General features: G+C 43.7%; 1 protein-coding gene across 1 annotated transcript in view; it reads left to right on the top strand.

Moving 5' to 3' along the window:
• LOC139644524 (regulator of G-protein signaling 6-like) overlaps positions 1-25,516 on the top strand; it is an 86,495-nt gene that overhangs the window by 35,654 nt on the left and 25,325 nt on the right. Inside the window, exons 2-3 of the mRNA XM_071519902.1 lie at positions 21,094-21,190; positions 23,260-23,310. Of these exons, the coding sequence (XP_071376003.1) occupies positions 21,094-21,190; positions 23,260-23,310 (148 nt within the window). The remainder of the gene's footprint in view (positions 1-21,093; positions 21,191-23,259; positions 23,311-25,516) is intronic.

Genomic DNA, 25,516 nt, shown 5'->3' with positions numbered 1-25,516 from the left:
TGAGCTCAGTAAGACGGGCTGTGAACGGCTCCCCGGGGCTGAGAGGACCTGGAGCTGTGGCCATCGAGACACCACCCCCCACCCCCCACCCCCCCAACACCCCACACCCACACACACCCCTTTTAATCCTCTAAATGGGCTCTGATCTCCCCCGATCTGCATTGCAGCCGACAGCGCTGAGCCCGGCCTGCTGTCTCTGACTGCTTGCTCTGCCACCCGCTGATCAATGGGAATGTGAAATTATCAGTTGGTGCTTGTTCTGAATGCTGTCCAAGGGAAGCCAAGGAAAGACGGGGTTTTAGTGTGTGTGTGTGTGTGTGTGTGTGTGTGTGTGTGCGTGCACTGATGTTATTCTGACAGATTGTTTTGTTTAAACAAAAAAGTCGGGTGTTAGCAGTGTGTGTGTGTGTGTGTGTGTTCTTATGTAGGCCAATTCTGACAGATTGTTTTGTTCAAACAAAAAACAGGGTGTTAGCAGTGTGTGTGCATGTACTTATGTAATTCTGACATTGTTTAAACAAAACAGAGTTTTAGCATTGTGTGTATGTGTGCATATGCATGTGTACTTATGTAATTCTCACATTAGTTTTTCTCAAAAACAAAAAAAGTTTTGGTGGTAAGCTGCCACAAAATCCAGCCCCTTTCTTCTTCTGCATGAAGGAGCCAATCTTTTCTAACCTCTGTTCTTGGAGAGCTTCTTGTGAGCGCGATGCTGTATGCAAAAATAACTAAGACCCATTCCCAGCACCCACACCATCTCTTCCCACAGAGTCCCACTGGTGAAAGCAGTCCAGGCACAGGGCCTTTTACACTAATCAGAATTATCAGTTTCATATCGAATGACAGAAGTGTCTCATTGCATTACAGAACCACAGATTCACATTAGCGTTTGAAAAATCGATGTGATGAGAGATGAGCAAAGAGTTCTATATCTCTTGAGCAACTGCTGAGGTTTGGATCTGTGTGACTACAACAGGAAAACTACAGTTTCGAGTGAGAGATGGCCCGCTGGAAAACCCTCTGAAGAAAGGGCATGGATTCTCAACAGATAATGTTGTTCCGACGGACTTCAAAGCTCTAATGAGATCCCAAAAAGCTTCGGAAAGAGCGCCGACATTCCCCTCAAGAGTTCGGGCAGTCTCTCTCTCCTTTTTGTCAGTGCTGTTTCCCATCGTGAATCCTCGAAGCGCGAGGTAAGATAAAAAGATTTTAATGAGCGCAGTTCCGGAGACACCCACATACTCGTCCCTCCTCGCTCTAACAGTGCGGCGGGAGAGTAGTAAATTGTAGCCTAAATGGATTTCTCTGACAAAATAAGAATGAAGTTGAAATTGGCCCTGTCTCATCTGCGGATGGAAGCGCCAAGTGCTTTTTTTGCCTCGCGTTCCTTTATTTTCAGGTTCGCTCTGATTTAAAGTGACGTTTCCCTTTGGAAGTACGTTTCCATTGTTTAGCACACAGTGCAAACTCCCTGAAGGAAAATGCAAAAAAAGTCAATCAATATTGTCTGCCTCAGGCAATCTGCAGTTACACCGCTTTCATTTTTAAAACACAAACACATAAATTAATCATATAGCTAGGTGACCCTGCCAGTGTTGTTTTTATGTGTTCATGGTTGCAGTTTTTCAAGGAGTAATTTTGCCTGGGGAAAAAAACAGAGGACAGCTGATGAGGGAGGCTGGAGCCAGGAACACACGGAGAGGTCCGTGTGCTGGAAGGTGAAGATGTTCCGAAATATCTGAGATAGAATTGTCAGCTGTGATGATGATGATGATGATGATGATGATGATGATAAATGATGATAAGGATGATAATATATGGATGACGATGACGATGATGATAGGGACAATGATGATAATCATCTCGATAATGATGATGATAAGGAAAACAATGATGATGATGAAGATAAGGAGGAAGATGATGGTTATGATAACGATGACGATGAGTATGATAGGGATGATAATATATAGACGATGATGATATGGGCGATGATTATGGTACTCATGACAATAATGATGATCATGATGATAAGGATGGTGAGGATGAGGATATTGATGGATAAGGATAATATGATGCTGATGAGGATGATGATGATAAGAATGATAATAATGACATGATAAATACAACGGTGGGGATGATGGTAGGATGATAATGAAAATGATAAAGATGAGGACTGATTATGGTGATGATGATGGAGACGATGATGATGGTTAACATAAGGACTACGATGAAAATGACAGTAAAGGTGATGGTGATGACAGCGATGATGATGATCGTGATTCTTATTATCATTCAGCTCATCTCTAGTGTGAGTTTCGTGGCGATCACATGGGATTAGTGTTATTTGATATTGGAATAATGGCATAATTAGCTGTTGGCAGACTGGACCGCTGGACTCTTCCCATTGGAGAACGATGAGAACAGAGCACAATCAGCCTCCCCCGGGGATGATTGCTCGCTCTCTTCCAGCTATGGATGTGTCTGGCTCGGAGACGCGAGGTCAGCCCTGTTGGTGTCCCTGGCTGGGAGCGATGAAAAGTTGTCTGGATTGATTATCGCCCGGGGAGCGCTTGGCCCGAGTTCACGTTCTGCTGTCTGTGGCCAGTCGGCTCTCTGCCAGCGGAGAGGAAACTCAGTCGCAAACTTTTCTCAAGAACTCTGACCTTCCACCATTACTGCTATAAGTATTCATTGGTTTCTCGGTGTCTCAATGGAAAACTTTTGGATACTAAGAAATCCATAGGACCAGTGAAATTGTCAAATATGGGAATTAATATATAATGTCGACTCAGTATACATGCTCTTTTCCAGCAATGCCACTTGCTGTTAAGTGATGAGAGCACAGACACCAAAATCATCCATTTGGCCCTGGTAGATCATTGGCTCTGATACTCCATGCTAACACTTTAGCATACACTATGTTGAGTGATAGTAGGCTCCATGCTAACACTTTAGCATACACTATGTTGAGTGATAGTAGGCTCCATGCTAACACTTTAGCATACACTATGGCTGCGGTCGAATAGTAAAAAAAAAAATACGTCCTAACTCCTTTTCCTTGACCTCGTTGGAAAACGTCATGAGGTCAAGGAAAGATGTGAAGGAGAATTCATAAGGGCTTAGGAAAAGACAACCGCGGTGCTAAGAGAATCCGAGATACCTCGCCCCGTGTGTCCTTACCGTGTTGTTTCGTTTCATTTCATATAAACGTGGACAACCGGGTGAAAAATATTGCTTCATCAGCAAGGTTGGAATTGAAATAAAAAAGGAATGTAGGCTACCAGTCACAAAAGTGAAACGAAATGGTTGTCACATTGAGAATGGTTGCTCACGCTCACCCTCCTGTCCACTCATATTTATCGATATGAATCCCAATTAGTATGATTGTATGAAAATAATTGTTAAATTCATGCAAGATAGGCATAATATGTTAGGCCTACAAATCTACTACTGTATATATCATTCTTAAGTTTCAAACATGTTGAATTAAAAACATCATCTGGCTAAAAACGTCTCATATCCCTTTTTCTTGAAAGACAGACTTCTGTGTTGTGGTTAATATGCTGATTATGATCTGATTATAAGCCTATGCATATAATCGCTTAAGACCCACCACACAACTCAGTAAAGACCTTGAAATGTTGACTTGATTGTGCTTTGAAGTTGTTCTGGCTGATACAGGCCTTTATTAAGGCAAGGGTTTCAGCATCTGTGACTGAAGTCAAATTAATGAATGATATTCCTAAAGGCTGGCAATACAACAACGCTCAGAATGAAGAAATAACTAATGCAAACTGAGCAGGTTATACTACAACGTTAACTTCACTTTGATCATTTTACAACAGCAGCGTAACGTTCACTATGTTGAGTGATAGGCTCCATGCTAACACTTTAGCATACACTATGTTGAGTGATAGGCTCCATGCTAACACTTTAGCATACACTATGTTGAGTGATAGGCTCCATGCTAACACTTTAGCATACACCACGTGGAGTGATAGTAGGCTAAAGTGAAATAGTCACATTTGTTACACTATTTGTCAGTCAACTACCAAGCTCCCTTCTCTCCTTTCCTCCTCCTCAGCGTTTCTTTACCTATATTCTTTGGCAAGGCAGAACAGAAGTGAGCTGGTTCAGCAGGCTGTGCAAAAGAACGGCACCTTTCATGTCTAAATCCTGGTAATCTGTTTGGTCTTACTGCTGTCAGGTAGAAGGGCCTGTTGTACTGCTGTCGCCCAGGGCCCCGGCCCCGGCCCCGCTCCTCTCAGCAGCGGGCGCCGGGTCCCAAAGGGCTCAACTGTACCTGGGGAGGGCGTGTCAGTAATCCCCTTCTCCTGCGGCAAGAGTAGTAGCGATCTTCCCAAAATCTTTTTTTGCCCAATTATTTTTCTACAGTATATGCACTACTGCCTGTTTTTCACTAACATTTGACTTTGTTTGTTCGACACGGAGGGATATGCCTCTGTCACATGTAGCGTTTTTACTTTTAATGTGCTGTCTCGCTTTATGATTCACGGATTTTGAGGCAAATCTTTCCACCAAGAAATGAATTCATGATTCCCACTACAGTCAACTGATTATTGATTCCTATAAACATATACGTTTCAGACTCAGATTTAAATTAGATTTAACTGCCGGAGCTCCATTACTATTTGTATTCAGAGTGGAAGGCGTTTCCTTGTCAAGGTCGCTGTGGTGATATCCACCATTAAGCCGATTTAAGCTATGATTTTTATCTTCTTCACCACAGGCTAGACTTTAGATGGATTGGTTTCGCGCTCTCTGATGGATTGCAACATTTGTCACTATCTTTTACACCTTCTTGGATACCTTGACTTAGTTTGCGTACTTTGGAAAGTCAAAAAGAGGGAACATCTGCCGTATCGCTTTTATTACCTTCACTTTTAAATTAGAACACGGTGCAGACAGCAGCTCGCGTTTCATAGACAGACGTGAGATCCAAGATAAATCCCCACCATTTCATCTCATACACCCCATTCCATTTTGCACGTAATTTTTGTTTTAGAATGGATGGTGTAGTCTTTTAGATGTAAATTTGCTTGGATCCAGACAACTGCGAGGAGATAAATTGCGAGGCCTCGCGGTAGAGAGGCAGCAGCTGTTCTGAGGTGTGAAGGCTCTGCCAATGCGGTAAATGATTGTCAGAGCAGACTGCAAACCTATTACAATAGGACATCACATCAAAGGTAGAGGGAAATAGATAGAGCGATAGATAGTGCGCCGTTGAAAGCACTGAGAGGGAAGGACAGGTTGATGGTGTCCACGTTTACATGCCCAGAGAATTCCTCGGTTGAGCTTGGTTAATCAAATAACCTGGTTTTGGGTGGATGCATGTAAACATCAGAACTGGGTTAGATTAACCTCACACTGCCAGCTCACACTCTTGACTGTGGGAAACCTGGATAGGATGCCTGGCTTACTCCCAAATTAAACAGGCTCTTGTGGCATGGAGCAAATGAACTCCTTTCACTTTTGGTTTTCACTGTCTGTACAAGTTCAGATTCACGATGTCAACAAAAAGCATGGCAGTGAGTAATCCTTACTATTACTATTGGAGACATAATTTCTTTCCTCTTTATTAGAAGTATACTACATGGCCAAAAGTATGCGGATACCCCTTCTAGTTAGTGGATTCGACTATTTCTTAGAACTGTTTGTCGGGAGCTTTGTGAAAAGGGTTTCCACAGCCAAGCAGCTGCACACAAGCAATGCCAAGCGTCAGTCGGAGTGATGTAAAGCTCGCCATCATCAGACTCTGGAGCAGTGGAAACTCATTCCTTGGAGTGATGAATCACGCTTCACCATCTGGCGGTCCGACGGACGAATCTGTGTTTGGCGAATGCCAGGAGAAAGCTACCTGCCTGAAGTGCCAGCTGTAAAGTTTGGTGGAGGAGAAGTAATGGTCTGGGGCCTGTTTGTCATGGTTCAGACCCCTTAGTCCCAGTGAAGGGAAATCCTCACTCTACAGCATACAATGACATTCTAGACGATTGTGTGCTTCCGACTTTGTGGCTCTTTCCTGCCGATGCCCCCAAAGCGAGGTCCATACAGAAATGGTTTGCCGGTGTGGAAGAACCTGACTGGCCTGTACAGAGCCTTGACCTCAACCCCATCCAACACCTTTGGGATGAATTGGACTCACTAATGCTCTTGTGGCTGAATGGAAGCGAAACCCCCCGCGGCGATGTTCCAACATCTAGTGGAAAGCCTTCCCAGAGGAGTGGAGGCTGTTAGAGCAGCAAAGGGGGCAACAACTCCATATTGACGCCCACGATTTTGGACTGAGATGTTCGATGAGCAGGTGTCCACATACTTTTGGCCATGTAGTGTAACCTGTGTAATCGTTGATGGACACCACTCAGATCGGGTGAATAAGGGAAGGATGAAAATCAATGCAAGACCAAGCAAACACACTTATTTTTATATTGTGATTCTCTCTCTTGCTGCCTTCTGCCGTATCTGACGTTCTTTCTTTTCATCCTCGTGTTTTTCATTCTCCCCATCCCTTTGTTTTACCTTCCTCTCCCCCTGTTTCTCACTCTCCTATTATCCCTTTCTCTCGCCTGCTGTCTTAGTGCCCGTGTCCTCTTAAACCTCACACGTGTATCAATTTTATATAACCTCTCCGCTGTCTATACCCAGAGAAAGAAAGCTCTACATCGAGTTGATTAAACCACCGAGAACAGCCAGACAAGCAACGTCTATGGAATGAATAGACATGAGAGAAAAGAAGGTTTATTTTTCCCTGCCATGCCTGCTGCTCAGTATGCATTGTGTACAAGCAGAGATGTACAGCGAAGCTTTTTGTATGGATGGAGAGCGTACGTTGGTGAAAGAAATGCTGCTATTGAGCGCCTCTGGGGACGAACTCAGAGGCTGTTTATTTATTTTTCACCTGTTGGTAAGTCAGTATATTGAGATAAACATGATAAACATATAAAATATACTAGAATTTCTAATTTGTAAAATATGTAAATAAGAAACTTAGAAGTTTGGATCCGCCAAGAGAATCCCTTGCTTGCCTCTCAGGGCTTCTGCGATTTATTCAATGAAGTCAGACAAAAAGAAACCTCTTCCTCGTCCTCATCCTCATCCTTTCTGTCGTCATTACGTTTCCATTAGCGGTCAGACGCACTGGGCCGAAACCAGTAAGACCCATCGTCACTGTCACAGAGCCATCGTGTCTGACCTTCAGACACCGACCTGTGCTCTCTGTAGGCAGACTGCTTTACGAGCTCCGCTATGAGTCATTACACCCACTCTGGGTGAATGGCAATTCATTTGGGGTGGAGTGAGAGAGAGTGAGAGAGATAGTGTGTGTGTGATCAAACTGACTACATGTGATAATGCCTATGAAAGTAATTTGACCTTTGCCAGGTTGGCATGGTAATCCTCTCCCCAAATCAGGGAAGATGCTAATTTCCTGCAGGAGATATTAGATTCTGCGTGGGATTACTCAAGTCCCCTTATTGCTGTAATCTTATGGTAGCGCATGTTCCCGAACCGAGCGTGCCCGGACTTTATTAAACAATTTCCATCGCGGGGGAGATTCATTATCGCAAGCCTTCTTATTACGCACTTCAACAAAATGTCATCATGTGATAGTTAGCCTCTTGATGCTACTGTGAACTTGTGCAGATGATATTTCTTTCCCTTTTGAGCCTAGATCTTATGTGAAATAGGTGAGAAAAGAGAGTTTGGCTTTGCTATTTATCCTTAACAGTCGATCGAAACTTCATACTTTCACCACAGGTTCCCCCTATAGAGTAGACAATCTGTTTACATTTTGGAGCACCTTGCTGCATAAATTTGCATATTGACGAAGACAAAAATGAATGGGGAAAACGGGACATTAAGCAGCTGAAGTGCCTCTCGTTCTCTTGTGCCTCTCAAGTAAGTTAACCTTTATATACTGTGTATATATAGCACCTTTCAAAGCAAAAGGTTATATGTGGAGTGTTGTTTGGAGATGATGTGCAGAGAGTAATAGAGCCCGAGCGTTTCTGTGATGTACTGTATTAGGTCTCAGTGCAATTTGAGGAAAAAATGGCAACAAAACACTTGTGTTGCTCCCTGCAGTGCACCTCTAAACTTCACCATTAGCGGACCCTGTTTGAACGTTATTTCCCAGCATGACAGTATAAACACATAGCCAGGCACTCGCTCTCCACCGTTCGGTCAGGACATTCCTCACCCTTTAACTTCCGTGCGTGGTTATTGGCTGTTGGGAAGTCGTTGCCGGGCAAGCTTTATGAAAAGACATCAATCGCGCAATGTGGATGCACTGAGCTACAACGAACACTTGTGAAAGAACAGCGCAGGCCACTAAAGGGGGGCGAGTCCATAGATATTTTCAATTAAGTGCGGGGTTGTTTGTTTTTGTTCTTCATCTACTTTTCATTATGATAACACTGCGCATTGATTTGCTGATCTCTTTGCCTGTTTTCCATTTTAGCGGCCCGTAGCAAGTTCAGTAATGTAGCTTGTCTCCAAAAAGATAATTTCTTAATACATATTTATGATCATTATTCTCTCCAAATTTAGTCCAGGGCTTCAGGGACCACGGCGTCCTACCACCAAGATCATCTCAGTTCACTGAATTACAATGGAGCAAGAAGGAGCTTACATAATACCAAGAGGCTCTTGGGAAATCTAGCTTTGTCTTATCTAAGATCCAGTGGTAACACTTCTTTCAAAGGGCATTGTGAGGGATCATAAGTGCATTACAACCATAATATAAGATTATGTACAGTATTGTAACATTCTAATCAAAATTACACACGTTAAAATGCCTTGTTATGTGAATTATAAAACGGAATAAATCTATTGTGGTAGGAAATTACACAAGAAGGTTTGTGCATTGAGTTTTCAACAGCGTTCAATTTGAGTTAATAATTGAAGTTAATAATGAAAACGCATTCATAATGGTCTTATAATATGTGCTTATGAACAAACTTCACATAAAGTGTAGTGATCCTGTTACTGAACAATAAACCAGACAGTTGTCTGTTTGAACATGCTGCCAATGTTTTCTGTAGACCAGAATAGAATAAAATAGAGGTCAACATATAGTTACATTTAATATAGAGCTTACAGCAGTGAAATACAATAAGAACGAGGTGTAAATCATAATCCTAATGAGGAATACTACATTTTAATGACCTTACTTCGGCCTTATTCATCACAAATTAAGCAAATAAATGAACTAATTTCAACTCATTTCTCAAAGAGCTGAACATACAGAAATGCAGCATCGTGATTTGGAGTATAATAGATTAGAATACCATTAATACAGTACCAGAAATGTGATGCCACAGATAATAGCACAATAGAAGAAAAGACAATAGAACAGAATAGAATTCAGCTTGCCGAAAGGAATGAAATACAATAGAGATGTTAATCGTGACATAAAGCATAAAAGATTACAATGCCAGAATGTTATAAACTACAGCAGAATACAGTACCACAGGATGCAGTAGAATGCAAGAAGAGAGTTAACCCTCGACTGACCCCTGGTTGTGTAGTCCCAGGAGACGGCCTGATCACGATCTGCTCCACAAACAGCCGGCTGTGGTGCCAGATATCTGTGCAGCAGCTGTGGGACTCGGGCACCGCAGGGGGAGGGAAGGTGTCCTACTGAAAAGGAAAAAAACCTGGTCTCCGGAGCGAATCTCACCTCGGATGACACACACATACACGCGTGAATGTGCCAAACACACACCCGAGCATGTATGCATGCCCACGCATACACACTCACTCCTGTTACCTGAGAAATATTTCCTCCAACTCGGCCACTATCCGATGGAGCATTACTGTTCAAACAGCTGTGTAGCACTTCAGCTGTACTGGTATCACTCTAATGTTAAGTTAAAACACCTTGAAATAAGAAAAGGAACATTTTGCACTGTTAAAGGGGCAGTAAGTAAGGTTTTTGTTGCCGCATAGCAGAAAATGGCCATAATAAACATCAAACAAAAAGTTCGGAAATTTGTGTTTGGTAGATTATTTCTCTGTTGTAACAATGCTTCTTGGCAATACATTTTATACCGTTGGAAAGCCTGTTTATTTCCCTTTTAAATGGTGCCTCATTTGTAAGGAACATGCATTTGTGAGATGAGCAGCACAGCTGAGTATGTGGGTTGCGCTCATGAAAAATTTGCCAAATCTTCTCTGCCAATGCCAAACAGTTTATTCTGCTGTTGCTATTGACTCTTGTTTTGAGCTTCCGGTACCCCCAGGTGCTGACAATCAGGTACCTGATTGGCACCTGATTGGCAGCACCTGTGAGCATGGGCCTTGCTACAGTGGTCAATTGGTGTCTGCTCCAAGAATCGGCATGCCACGTTTGTCTGATCTCGATAAGGCCTGTGCGATAGGGCAACTTCAAGCTGGTGTTCCACAAAAGCAAGTTGCAGCATTATTTGGAGTGAGCCATAGTACCATCTCCAAACTGAAGGCCAAGTTCCATGAAACGGGGGATGTCAGAGACAGACCGCGAAGTGGGCGTCCCAAGAAGACGACACCCCAAGAAGACCGGTTCCTCACCCTTTCAGCACTTAGGAACCGTAGGCTGTCTTCTACAGATTTGCAGTCAAGGTTTGCAGGACGATATGGCACACGGCTCTCAGCCCAGACAATCCGGAACAGACCGCATGCAGCCAATCTCTGGGCTCATGGGGCTGCCAGGAGGCCTGCCATGACCGCCCTTCACCGTCAGGCCCGTTTGCGCTGGTGTCGGCAACACCTGCACTGGAACCTGAACATGTGGAGGAACGTTATGTTAAGCGATGAGTCCAGATTCTGCCTACGGAAGTTGGATCGTAGGGTCAAAGTGTGGAGAAGACGGGGAGAACGCTATGCTGATCGCTGCACCGATAGAGTAACACCTTTTGGTGGAGGCAGTGTGATGGTGTGGGGCGGCATCTCCATCACTGGAAAAATGAGGCTTGTCATCATTGGAGGCAATCTCAATGCAGAGAGATATCGAGATGAGATTCTGCAACCAGTGGCGATCCCATATCTCCACAGTCTGGGACCGAACTCCATCCTCCAAGATGACAACGCTCGCCCCCACAGAGCGGGGTTTATCAGAGACTACCTCCAGAATTTGGGAGTAGAGAGAATGGAATGGCCTGCCAACAGTCCTGACCTCGACCCAATTGAACACTTATGGGATCAGCTCGGGCGTGCTGTTCGTGCTAGAGTGACCGACACAACCACGTTGGCTGACTTGCGACAAATCCTGGTTGAGGAGTGGAATGCCATCCCACAGCAGTGTGTGACCAGGCTGGTGACCAGCATGAGGAGGAGGTGCCAGGCTGTTGTGGCTGTGTATGGTTCTTCCACACGCTACTGAGGCTCCTGACTGTTTGTTAAATGAATAAATTGTAAAATGTCTTGTTTCTTCCTTGTTACTGATAGACTTCAATCATCCAATCCACCAAACACCAAACAAGAGTCAATAGCAACAGCAGAATAAGCTGTTTGGCATTGGCAGAGAAGATTTGGCAAATTTTACATGAGCGCAACCCACATACTCAGCTGTGCTGCTCATCCCACAAATGCATGTTCCTTACAAATGAGGCACCATTTAAAAGGGAAATAAACAGGCTTTCCAACGGTATAAAATGTATTGCCAAGAAGCATTGTTACAACAGAGAAATAATCTACCAAACACAAATTTCCGAACTTTTTGTTCAATGTTTATATCTGTGGGGGTTTGATAGGATTATTGATCAGTACCAGTGACCAATGGTTACGTGGCAATATGCAGAGTTTCTGGCTTTCAAAACTCACTTTCTGGCCTGTATTTTGTATTGGAACAAAAACTCCCCGTCCTTTGGGGTTTCAAGACACTTCCAGTCCCTCCCCACATACTTGCGTTTTCAACTGCTCAACGATGTAATGAGCAACTGCCGTCGCAACACATTTCAGCACCCAAGGCTAAAATGCCTCATTCTCAAGCCAAGAAAGCCAGTGACACAGCAGTGTTATTATTACAGTGTCTTGCATTGTGATATATTCCCTCTTCACTAGACGTTTCTGTTGGATCTCTGCTCTAATGAGCTAGTTTACTCGTCTTTATTGAGAAAATGTGACTTAATTGTGTCAAATATCTCAAGATAGAGATCATTACTTACTTACCGCCCCATCTACTGTAATGGTAAGGTACTCAAAGGTGATGATGATACAAGCTAAAATTGCACAAATATTATGCTTATTTAAAGTTTACACTCATTATGACACCAAATCATTTTATCCTCAACTTGTAAATGTGGTGAAGTTTTGGTGACTCACCCTGCAGTCGGAGGCATGACATGTTGATTAGACTCTTGTCCATGGTTTGCTCTTAAGATGGGCATAATGAGTGGAGTTTGTGCTTATCCTTTGCCCACACACAAGCCCAGGAGCTTACTTTGGGATTTTTGCATGCTCACATCTCAGGCTCCTTTCCACCTACTCGACTTTTTCTAACCAAAGGATGCATGGGAATTTGTGTAAGCGTTCGTTTCGATAGAGATGTGATGGCGCTCACTGTCTCAATGGGTGAATGTAACAGTCATCTATGGCCTGCTGTTTTGTCATTTATTCCCTAAAATGACAATAGTGCTTATTTTTTAGTCACTACTCCCTATTCTCCCAGCTTTGGTTTTTACTAGTCACTTCTATTTTCTTACTAGTGAAAAATTAAGCAGGTTTTTAATTGAATCCTATAGGACTACATTTTAGATATCAACTTTTCATTACTCACTAGTCCTTCTAACCTGAACCCAACAACATGAAGACATCAAGACACCTAGGTTGACTTGCCTCTCTTTTCCATTCCAAGTAACGTTAGGCTTGGTCAGGTCCAGTCTCAAATAATGATACATTTTGAATAGGAATTTAGACTAATTTACAGCTCCGGAATTTTAACACTTTGGCCAAATAGGGTCTGTAAGATTCAGTTGCCATTGCTAGCTGGAGAAATTAGATTTTTATATCTGTGTGTTCTTGGGTCTTTCCAGTGGATGGGTAGGTTATAATAATGACTCCTGTCTCCTGTTAAGTTACACATAATAAAATATTCAAAACACATGGCACTGTCTCTTCCCTCTTGACCTACATTTAATGTCAGTGGGATTAAAGGTGGAGCATTTGATGACTTTCTGTCTTCACTCTTGTGATTTGGTGTAAATTAATAGCGAATACAAACGCAAGCTTGCATTAGAGGCTCAAAGCGTTGTGGTCTATGAACTCATTCCCTGTAAAGCCCTGGACTCACTATAGCCTTCCTGTCGACAGCCGCTCCTGACCTCTCTTAACAAGCTCCAGTTGCTGAGCTTGTTTCCAAGGTAATGTCTACACAAAGTCCTGTCACTTCTCTTTTATCACACAGCCAATTAGCATGTAAAGTACACAATTCACCTTGCAAGTTACAGTAACTATGGCAATAAAACCTATTTGACAACAAACATATTTCATCCCCACTGCACTTTTATTGCCACCTTCTCAAACACCTTATAATCAATTACTGTTGTCGGATATTTGGAAGGTGCTGGCAGCAGCATAATGGGCGACCCTGTGTATCAACATGCAACACTTATACAACATATCTCCATCTACTATCTAGCTACTAGTTATGAATTGAGCTGATTTCCATTTCAAGGGGTCATTATTGAGTTATTTTATGGTAAGATACTAAATGTTAGGAGGGATTCTAAAATTTCTGGTGATATCAAATACAGCATACCAACTGGGAAATATGGATAATGAGGCGTTTGAGACATCCAAATTGTAACGGCACTACCACAGGGGTGCGTCAGATTGGAAAACATCTCTCAAATACAATATACATAAATGATACCTCGAACGTAGGAGTCGGCAAATGCAGAATGTACGCATGACTCTGACCTAAAATGCAGATGAAGGAATGAATGGACTCGGGTCTTCCAGTTGAAAGTTTCCCTACTCACTACAAATTGTATCCGGATCTGTATTTGCTCACATTTTAGCAGTGGCCTTCCCTTCCCTTCCCTTCCCCACTGTGCTTATTTAGAGACAGCTGTGCTCCTACTGTAGTGCTGGTGAGGTCGGAGTCCAGCCATGCGTGTTCCATTTTCTCCTGGAGGAGACGACATGTGTCACTTCTCATGTACCGGCCACATGGGCTGGAACGCAAAGGCAATCATGCATGCACACGCACACACACACACACACACACACACACACACACACGGCCCCGTTTGTGTTGAGTAAATTCCATTGCCTACAGGCCCTGTGAAACCCATTCTGTAGTGTTAAAAAATACATCTTATTCCGGGGCTAGACTTAAAAATGCACAACACGCTCGCCACGCTCATACTATCTAATATGCACTTGAAAGTTTCGACACATTTTTTTATGTATCCTCCTTGGTAAATGAGAGCCGCTATCAGCAATATTCAAAGTATGAAGAGTTCTTTTCACATGACATCCCATCTCTTTTTCCCTTTGTTGTCACTTGACTTTCCGTCTGAGTGTTGCTTGTCAGGATCTAAGTGGCACTTAAAGCGCCGGGGAACGTGCTGCAATCAGTGTGGTGTCTCAGCACTTGATTGTGAAGGATCTCTGAAGGTAATATGCAGTGGGATGTATTGAATGGGGGCCTAAACAGTGAATTGGTCTCATAACTAGTCCGTTCGCATACTTTGCCTCCCTTGAAACCTAACTAAATCAATACATGGAGGTAATATTATATTCTTCACATATTTGAGCTCGCTCTCCCAGATATATGAAATCTCATTACCTGCGAATAAATTACAATTCCAAACTCGCACCTGCTGGCGTAAAATAACACGGACACGATTCCTCCACAGACAGAAATCCATACATTTCCATCACACTGGCAGCTGTTGCCATGGACGGGAATCAAAGTGGACTTTCTGGAAGAGCTGCCCGGAGTAATTCATGTATCAATAGTAAATGCTTAACATTTTATGGCCATAAGGTTCTTTCTATAATTCATGGGCCATTGCTCTTTTGATTGCATGGTGATCCTCTAGTTTATGTAGGCTTTCGATACAGTCAGACGCTCAAGACCGATCCGGAATACAGATCAATACATCTCGATGACATCAGTTCGAGAAGCGGAGTCTTAAGACTTTACTCGCAAAGTAAAGTGCTTTTCGTCTTTATCGGAGGCTCTGTCCATTGAGACGGTAAAACTGTCTTACTGTTGTTGCTGTGGTCAAATAAACGGAGAGAACTGTCACCGTGGGGGAAGGCTTAGAGCCGCGTGCTTCTGAGGAGGTAATCTTCCCGCTTTCCTCGCAAATCGTGTTACCCAGGTATCTCTCCGCAGACGTCCCCGCCCCTCGGGGCCGTCGTTGACATTTTCCCTCTCGGCGGGAAGCGCGCCCGCTTCGTCGCGGCCGCGGCGACGGCCTCCCTCTCCCATAGATTCCGCTCTGTGCCGAGAAAGGCTAATTGCCGTCGTTTCAGGGTCAGGAATTCAAAGGGGCGCCGTTTTTCAAAGAAAGCGTCCCTTTTGTCGGCTTCCTCGGCGCGCGTTTGGGCGTGCAGCTGTGAGTTTTTGTGGCGGCTGAGCGGCTGAGCGCGGATGCTGGGACTGATGGAGTTCAGCCCCATCCCATTCTGCTAAAATAGCCTCTTGTGTAACTTACTGTTCCCTTGGCGGTCGGGGAGAGTGACAGCGGCGTGTTGGAGGTTAAATAAATGCGCCGCCTTGAAAAGAAAGTGTAGCGGTTACAATCCCACACTCATTTGCAGCTTCCCAGCAAACACTTGAACGTTGAATAGATGTTGATACAACAGCCCGCACCAACCTGCGTAATTATAGAGCCAAATTGAACGTTAGCTGCTACCATACCATACCACCCGCTACCATAGCTGCTACTTGCATGGTTTTGTGAAATCAGGACCTAAATATCTTTCTGGTATCAGCTGGAAACAGTTTCCAAACCTGGGAGGGATGGAGGGGATGTCGTCCTGCATGTCTAGCCCGTACAAAGGGGCGGCCGGCATGTTTGCCCGGGGGAATCATTATACCACAATCAACAATAAGCCTCATCTCACCATAACCCACCTGCCTGCCAAACTGCCTGCCAGCCCACTAGCCGGTCCGTGCTAAGTGTGTGGTGATAACACTGTAATCAGGCAGCCCACTGCCCCATGGGGTGTTAAATAGAGCGGCTCGCAATAAGTCTGATGAAATCTGCTCCCACTGGGCTCCGCTCACAGCCAAGTCAGACACACATGCACACTCCTATTCCTACAGCACATGCATGCACACCCACGAGCCCAGACGTACATGGCACGCATAGCCTCACACACTCACACATGCACACATATACTACACACACACTGCACATAAAGAAATGTCAAAACACTTTGAAGTGCATTGTGATGCAGCACAAGCAAATTAAACCCATTAGAATCATAGATACACTTTTCTTACAGTATAATCATCAGCTAACATCATCAGAGAAAGCTCAGAAAATTACCTTCAATACCTCAATTACCTTATCTATACAGTTGTTCCATAAAGTACTTAATCCCCTAATTTGTTGCATATTGTGTTTGTTATATCATGCTATAATTATTATATTTATGCACTGACATTGTGCTTACAATTTGCTCGTGAGGCACTATAATGCCTTGCAGTGTAACCAGATTCTCTGCTGGGGCTGCACCTAAGTGAGCAAAAGACACGAGAGACGGCAAATATAAAAGCTTTCATGAACTGGATATAGGTTGGATCACTATTGTGTTAGATCAATCAGCAATAGAGAGTAGCAAAACAGACATTTATTTATATGATATTATTATCCTCACATTTCAAGTCAGCAAATGGACAGCCACAGGAGAAGGACAGGTAGAGAACTGCATCAGAGCATCCAACAGAAATAATTACTTTGTTGCTGCTGTCATCAGACAGGGGTCGACAGCTGCTGTAACCTGTGCTGAACCTGTTGTATACGCTCATTCCCATTAGTTGTTTGTGACAGGGGAAGTCATCAAAAGCCACTCTAGCTGCTGTCTCCGCACGCCATCGAGGCCTTGTTAGCATTTTAGCATCGTACTGGTTCTGATGTGTAGCCCGAGGCTGCCTGTGCCCTTGCTTGTACTGTAGCAGAGTCGAGTGAGAGAGGGAAAGTTTTGTCGGTGTGAATCTCCAGACCGACGGGGGAACATTTTTTGCTGGGAAGTGAACCAGACGTGCTTTCCCTTCCCGCAGTAATTGTTGCCGATACGCCGCTGAGCAAGGCAGTAACTCCCCACCTAGCTTAGTGGCTAACAGTAGAAGACTGGTTGTGTAGTTCCAATATGTGTGTTGTGTGGTATACGTACAATGAAGGCAAACTTAGCCAAAATTGAACCACTTTAGAACATGTCACAGCATATAAATAATATAAATGTATACTCACCTTGCCTCACTAGAAGATTAAAGAGGTAACTGTAACTTAAACTAGAAATAGCTGTGATAGCATGACCGTGAGATGCTAGCATGGAGATATCAACAGAGATGTCAACCGGAAAAGGAGATGGAGACGCTTTCCCACAAGGCAAACACGACAAATCATGCTATATTTTAGAAGAATTGCAGATGGGCTGGTGTGCGAATAACAAATAACCAGGTCACACTGTGGAGGCCAAAGCCAACATGGCACTTCATGGTCTCCACTAAGGCTTTGTTGGTACAAACCTGCTGAATTGAGCTTCTGTAGCAGGTATGCTGCCAGCTTAATCCTCCCTCCCCGCAGCTACTCCCCCAGGCTCCACTGCGGTAAATAACAATGTGTTCTTAGTCAAAAAGGGGTATTGATGCATTGCATGTTTCATATAATTCATGATTTTGATGAGTCGTTCCAGGACTTCTTGTACAAGGATCTGTAGCCTATAGGAGAGAGAGAGAATAGTCCCATCTATTTAAAGAGCTGTACAATGAGTAGGGACTGTATGGGTGTATTGTGGAAGTAGTCATGTAAGCTTTGACCCAGTGTGGGTGCCTGGTAGAGTTCTACTCCACTGACAGCTCCCACATTGTAAATATACTCATAAAGGTAAAAGGGTCAGAATAATACATACAGCATGAAGAGGATATGTATAATTCACTGCAGGTCCTGTAACCCCATTAGGGTTGAAAGTGTTTTTCCCATATCGGTCCAGAACCAGAGGTGTGTGTGTGTGTGTGACTGTGTATGTGTGTGTGTGTGTTTGCATGCACGTGTATGAGTGTGCGCATGTGTTTTTTGTGCTATTGTTTGGTGAGCGCTTCTTTAATGTGATCACTTGAATGGGCCAGGTGGAGGACATATGTGGCCACTTCGCTTTCTCTTTCTCTCTCTGTCTCTCTCTCTCTCTCTGCTCAGGCTTTGATTCAGGGTTTATATATAGCCTAGTTGTGTGGTAGTTGTGCGCTGGCTGTCTCCAAAGCGACCAACTTCTCACTTCCCACACTCTGACGCAAACAAAAAAGCATCTGTGGAGAGGGGGAATGACAACATGCAATCATAGCAGCACTAAATTGCAATCTAATCTGATTACTTCAATGCAAAGTGGGCGACGTGTTTTCATTAACATCTACACATTGGTATTAATAGGTCCGAGGCACGTGCTGCGTGTGTGTTTGTACTGTTGAACCTCAACTCATGCTTATATCAAATTATTTGACTTGGTATTGACTTTTTCCTCTCACATTGTAGCAATTTTGGTAGATGCACAACTGCATATTTTCTAGGATCAGGCTATAATTAAAGGTGCTACATGTAGCATTTTTACACATATCATTGTCAAATTAATTGTTATTCCAACAAGATTCAGTTTTCAATTCAATATTCAATTTTATTTTATGCAATACTAAGATGTGCAATGGGCACAGCTTGATGTTCTGTTCTCACTGTTTTACAAATAACAGCATATTTCTACAGCTCTTATATGTAAATGTAGGTCTTTCTCTAAATGTGGGGTCAGTGCTATGATCTCAAGTATAATCTGTGCTTATGGCCTTTCACAATGTCTTTCAGTCCTTTAGATATGGGACTGAAAGTAGACACACAGGTAATAGGGGAAGGAAAACTGTCTATAGGGCATGGATTCAACACATTATGACGTTTAACCTTGTAAGCCTTATCCAGACTTGTCCAGATTTGTTTTCAACTTTTTTTTAATCATACTTCCTTTCACTTCCCTTTCAGAGAAGGTAAATTACATGAAAAATATAAGAATTCTTTCCTGTCTGACATAAATACAAGCGATCTAGAAATAGAGACCATTTGCTAAAGACCACTATTAACACCCATCCTACACGTTTTGTCTTTTCCACCAGATGGAAATGATGTGTCACAACTGTGTGAAGTGCAGTGCAATGATTACAACAGCTATTTTTGGCCATCCACACACAGGAAAGAAATTTAATGTGAAAGGCACCATCGCATGCAATACAAAATATGTAGTTTATTTACTGAAATGCCCCTGTGGACTTTGCTGTGTTGGAAAAACCAATGGGGAGTTAAAGATCAGAATAAGTAAATATAAGAAAGAGACATTTTAAGCCAGACATTTGAATGAACACAAGCATGATGTTAGTTCTCTGAGATTTATAGGTCTACAACAGAGACCCTACAAGTGGTGAAAGTGCCACCTAGCGGAGGAGATAAAAACAAGTTAATTCTGAGAAGGAAAAACAGATGGATTTTTGTGTTTAACACTCTAGAGAGAGGGGGGGGGGGGTTGTAGTGAGATGAAGTGCAGGAGGAGGAGGAGTTGATGAAGATGGAAGTCTGACATCGTGGATTGGGAGCAAGAGGAGCTGCATACTGTGAAAGAGCTGAGCTGAAACAAAGAACAAAAAGAATGTCTGCTTTTTTTTTTCTGGATCCGGAGAAATTTCTAAGACCTGCAACACGGGCTGGTAGGTCAGCAGATGCCAAGGTCTTAACACCCAGGAGGATGTATAGGCTGAATAAATGGGTTACTTCTGTGAGAGTCGGGCTATGCCAAAAGTTTAAATGGGTAGCATTCACAGAGCACAGTGGGCCACGGACCTCTCATTCTCCTGTTTTCTCTTCTCTGTCTTTTCTTTCTCTTTGCTCAGGCCACAGTAAGGCCGGCTGTCGGGGTTTGGGTTTGCCCACCATTATATTTCTTTAATTCAATTTTCCTGTCTGCCTATGCAGATGACCTGATTGTCCTAATTGGGGATGAGCAGGACGCTGGGGCGGTGCACAACTGTCTTAGGACTTATGCGAAGGCTTCTTCTGCCAGGGTCAACTAGGGGAAGAGTGAGACTCTGCAGTGTGGGGCTTGGAGGTGGGCTTCTCCTCCACAGCTACCAGGTGGTCACCAGTGGGAAAAGACGGGACTCGAGGGTGGCAGCCTTTTGGCTCCAGGGAGCTCCGAAACTGTTATACAGGACTAACATCTGCTGGAGAGAACCAGCATGTGCACTGCTGCGGAAGGCTGGTGATTCCTGATGGAATTGGAGGAATTGGACACCGTAGATCTCTCAGGATTTTACACATCTGTCCTGAGGGCCTGGTGCCTGCTGAGGCATACACATGTGAAGGGGGTAGTGCTTGAATTGTGGGTATGGGAATTGAGTTCCATAAGCCAGAGTTTGGTGCGTTCTGCCACCCTAAGAAAACGTCTTATGAGAGGAGGCATCGCCAAGCTGGAACATCTGCTACCTCCTGTCACGGGAGGTTGGAAACCCCCCCCCCCAAGAGTCTGGCCAACAGACTGGACTGAACCCCTCCAGCTGAGACTTGGCCCGGCTGGATCCGGGGGTGAGAGATGGGTGTCCTTTCTGTGGAATCAGAAACTGTTGTCCATGTCTTCTTGCAACATCAACGGGTTACATGTGTTCTGGACATGTTAAGTGTCCAGTGTGACAGGCTGGGGTCTCTGGGGTCTGAGTGTATTTAAATGTTGACTGTACCTATGAGGGCTGCCAGCACTGTAAATGTGTGTGCGTGCTTGGATAGGGGGTTCGTGATTTTTTTTTTTTAAGCTGATTTTAGTTATCCTCTGGTTGTGAGATGTTTCATTAAAGAACATCAAAAGTGAAAGTCTCTCTCTCTTCCTCTGCAGATTGAAGACATTGTCACCCTCATCCAGGATGAGACAGAAGGTGTGCCCATCAGAACTGTCAAGAGCTTCATGACCAAAATCCCCAGCGTTGTCACAGGTAAGAAATGGTTAGGGGCGGACAGAGAGAGACTAAGACAGGTTGACAGTGACATAATGACACAAACTGTAAAAGTGCATCATTGACGGACACTAGTTGAGGCCAGGTGAATTGAGAAATGGATAAAAGATGAAAGGAGAGCATGTGAAAAGCACCGAGACAAGAGCTAAGATGCTGCATAGCCCCCCTGACAGCTGGTAAGACTGGGGAGACCTTGAGAAACCGCATTGTTTCTACAGAAATCTCTCAGGTTTGTTTCCCACACTGCAAAAAAAATAGCCATCTTAATAAGCCAATTATAGTCTGGTATTGAGTCCTAAAATCTTGTTTGAATTAAAACAAGTGAAAAACTCTGCCAATAGGGTGAGATAATTCTGCTCGTTTCCGATGAAATGTGTCCTAGTTCGAGAATTTTCCTCAATCAAGTTTTGAAATTAGGTGGGTCGATGCATTCCAGGAGTTATTTTGTGATGAAGTGTTGTAATTAACTTTTAACATGTTGCATCCAGCTGTGGGCTATATGTGTAGGTGAGAGAGCAACAGAGCTTAGCAGAGCAGGAGTTTTCCCAGGTGAGGACTTCCCTGTAAGATTGTATCAGATCAGTACGACATTTTTAGTCTAGAAAGAAGCCCTCGCTCCTCGATTCTGAGGGACTGACACCAAAAACCTGATGTTTTCCCCGGCTAAATGAAATCTCTGAAATGAAAACAAAAACCCACTTCCACCTGGTTCCACCCGACAGGTAGGGATTGATGTCAGCCCGCCTCGCCCGCGGCCCGGTGGTCCCTTCGATCGTCAGCCTTAATCACTTTAGCAGGCCGGTGCCGCAGCAGGCGGCGATGACACGGCCCAAACAAATGACGGAGGGAAGAAGAAGAAGGGCTATTACTACTGTTCGTTTTCTCGCTCCGATCCCACCCCCCCCCCCCCACGCGCTCGTGGAAAACGCATCACCTCGATATGCCATAAGCAGAGCGTATCGATAAACACAATTACTACAGCGGCGGGCGGGTCTCGAATGTGTGCAGCTGAGCGCCGCGGGCCAGGAAGCTAATGAATGATGGAGAATTAAACACCGCCTCTCTCGGGACTCGCATATAAAGCGGAGGGGGAGCGCAGATGAGATGCCGCTCTATTCTACACTGCAGAAAATGACGAGCTTGGTGTGGGATTTTATTTTGTATCCAGGCTTATCAAGCTTATTATTGGCAGAAATGTAACTGTTTTTTAGGAGAATGTGACTTTTTTCTGTGGAATAACTCAAGCTTGTTTTCCAACACTGCAAAAAAATGTCAATTTTAAACAAGTCATGTAGTCTAGTGTGGCTGGGCTGAGATAATTCCACTTATTTCCACTTGACATGAAGTTAATTTTCTTGAAACCATCAAAATGATCTGCCAGTGCATATAATTTGATGACAAATATCCAGAAAAAAGGTTGATAAGTCAAGGTATGAGATAAAATTACTTGCCAAACTTGTAATTTTTTCCAGTGCATCTACAACTCTTCCTTCTCTTCTTGCTGTTTTTTTTTTCCTTTTTTCAGCCTGGTATTCTCTCCGGCGTTCCCTCTCTTTGTTTTGATTTGAATGTATGTGGGAAGACGTGGAAAATATACATTATTAACATGCATTTAGCCCGAGAGGATGGCACAAGAAAGTAATGAAAACACTTAATCCCACTGTGGCGCTCCTCCTTTTCTCGTTCGCTGCCTCTCTCTATCTCTCTCATTTTCTCTCCATCTTCCTCTGTTTCTAAACCCATCGATCGCCCTTTTGTTCTACTTCCCCCCCCGTCTCCCCCGTTATTTCTTTCTCTCGCTTACCGTCTTTCTCAGTGTCTGTCTCCTCCAATTCCTCTGGCGCGCACCAACTCGCAAGAGAGAGGAAGAGATAGAAAGGAGAGAAGAGAGAGAGAGAGAGGGGGGGGGGAGGGGGATAGCTTCATATGAGATAAACACTATCTGCTGTTTCATGAAATCTGTAAACTCTAGCACTCCCTTGGTGACTGTAAGCTAAAAGTCTGGTGTACGACAGTCATTTTCCTTTTTCTGTCTGACCTGATTACAGGTACCGATATTGTACAGTGGATGATGAAGAACCTGGCCATTGAGGATCCAGGTAGGTCCTGCACTTTGCTGAACATACTGTAGTTAGCGTGTTCAAGACAGCAGCTTCCCAGCTTCAGCAGCTGAAATCCTCCAGTTTTTACTTAATGTCAAACAAGAAGGAATCTGGATGCTTGAACATAAAAGGGCCAAGATTCTACCTAATCAAACAAGGCTAAGGAACTTCTTTTCTACATAAAATATATCCTGCCAATTCACCTATTTCCAAATCAGATAGTCACATCTCATTAACCTCCTGTAAACATAACAGGGAAACCATTACACACCTCTTTTTGATTGTGAAATGTCCAAAACATTTTGGTCCGAACTTGGATGTCATTTATTTCATGCTGTCAGTAATGATGTCCATTCCTTTAGTCTCAAAGATGTTATTTGTTATTATGGAAATTCTGCTGATCTTGAATATGTGGTAAACCTTATCCTTTTGATTGCTAAATATAACTTTATCCACAAATTCTCTAAATATCCTCCTATTCTCTTGCATTTTGTAGTAGAACTGAAATCTCTACTAGATTCTAAAATCACTCTCTTTCATAGAGGATAACAAAAGCAAAAAGCTATTAAAATATTACGATTTAATCTGGTTTTGATTATCAGATCATATTCATATATGTAAAGAAATGCGTGCAAAAATATGGACAGACTCATATACACAGAATATACAGAAACTGGTCAAGCTAATCTATAGGTTAGTCCTGAGTGGAGCAATGCAAAAAAAGTAGTCCAGGATAGTCTGTACAGAGAGTGCAGGCGTCCTGCTTCAGGATGGCTGAGACTGGGGCAGGTGTGGCAGGAAGCATTGCCCAGTCTGATGGCTGTCAGCATAAAAGACCGTCTAAAGCGCTCCATGTTAGACCTTGAGGGGTAAGACCGCCTGAAGCTGCTCCGTAGCTGCGTCAGCTCACCATGGAGGGGGTGATGCAGTCTAAGGATGCGTTCACAACAAGAACGTTTGAAGCAGCTTATTTGAACTCTGAGCGTTTACCCTTTAGTTTGGTTGGGTTTGGCAGGTGAGAACATGCAGTACCATTCAAACTTGGGTGTAATGTATTACTGATGCATCGCTATTGACAAAAAATGATCTCCAGTGTGTCGTTCAAGCTTTGATTAAGGGTTTATATTTTTGCAAAAACAGACTATTTGATTGTACACTTAGGTGTAAGTCTGTCTGCAAGGGATTGATTTGAGCCAGGGGTGGAGCTGCAGCTCCTCCAGGGTGGGCCGGCCATCAGGACACTTGGCCAGACACTTCCTCAACAAATCCTGGCAATCTGGAGAGAAAACCAAGGGTCAAAGATTAAGATCACTGATCAGAAAACAGACAGAATGTTTGATGGATAGATTTCTGTCCATTAGGTTGTTTTGGAATGTGAACATAGTAGGTGTTAAAAATAATACAGTATAAATTCAATTAAAAAGTGACCTGGCAAACCTACAATCATCCCAACGTTATATCAGACTTTCTCCGTTTTATCTTTGTTTTTGTTTGTTCATTAATTATAGCGTTCTCCAAGGTCTCTGTGTTTGCTGCCACTTTTCCCAAAACAAACCTACAAACGCCTCCTCTAATTCTATTTGGGTAAATGGAAAGTGATGAAGCCCTCTGTCCAGAAAACAAACTGTGTGTGTGTGTGTGAGGCTTACGTTGGGACAGCTGATTGCTGATCTCAGGGTTGCAGAGGAGGATCTCGCTGGTGACATAGAACGGGAAGAAACCAGTCACCATGATGTATAGCACCACACCCAGCTGCCACACCGTGAATGGCTCTGCCCTGTAGGACTGATGCTCAAACCATTCAGGTGGGATATACAAATGGGTACCTAGAATAGAGAGAGAGATGGAGGGAAAGACATTGAAGAGGTTGTTCTCCTTGAAAGCAATTATTTCAGAGATTGGCAAACGAGCGAAGAGCAGGAATATCAGCCAGGCGTACCCCAGCAGGTGGTGTAGTTTCCCTCCGTCAGGATGCAGCCGCAGCCGAAATCAATGACCCTGAATCGAGGGCCATCAGTTTCCACCAGAAGGTTTTCCAGCTTGTTGTCACGGTGCAACACCCCTTTAGCGTGGATCTCCACAAACGCATCCACCAGCGGCCTCATGGGTGGGGAGCAACTCTGAGGCCTTGTGTCCCCCAGAATTTTATTCTTGTCAGGATTGAAAAGCCTCTGAAGCAACACTCAGACATCATGAAGCCTGG

This window comes from Centroberyx affinis, unplaced genomic scaffold (assembly GCF_046629955.1).
Source record: "Centroberyx affinis isolate AG114_WGS23_722 - 3 ecotype Tasmania unplaced genomic scaffold, CSIRO-AGI_Caff_v1 ptg000749l_1, whole genome shotgun sequence".
NCBI lineage: Eukaryota > Metazoa > Chordata > Actinopteri > Beryciformes > Berycidae > Centroberyx > Centroberyx affinis.
Note: the sequence above shows the minus strand (reverse complement) of the source record. Positions and strands in the feature narration are given on the sequence as shown.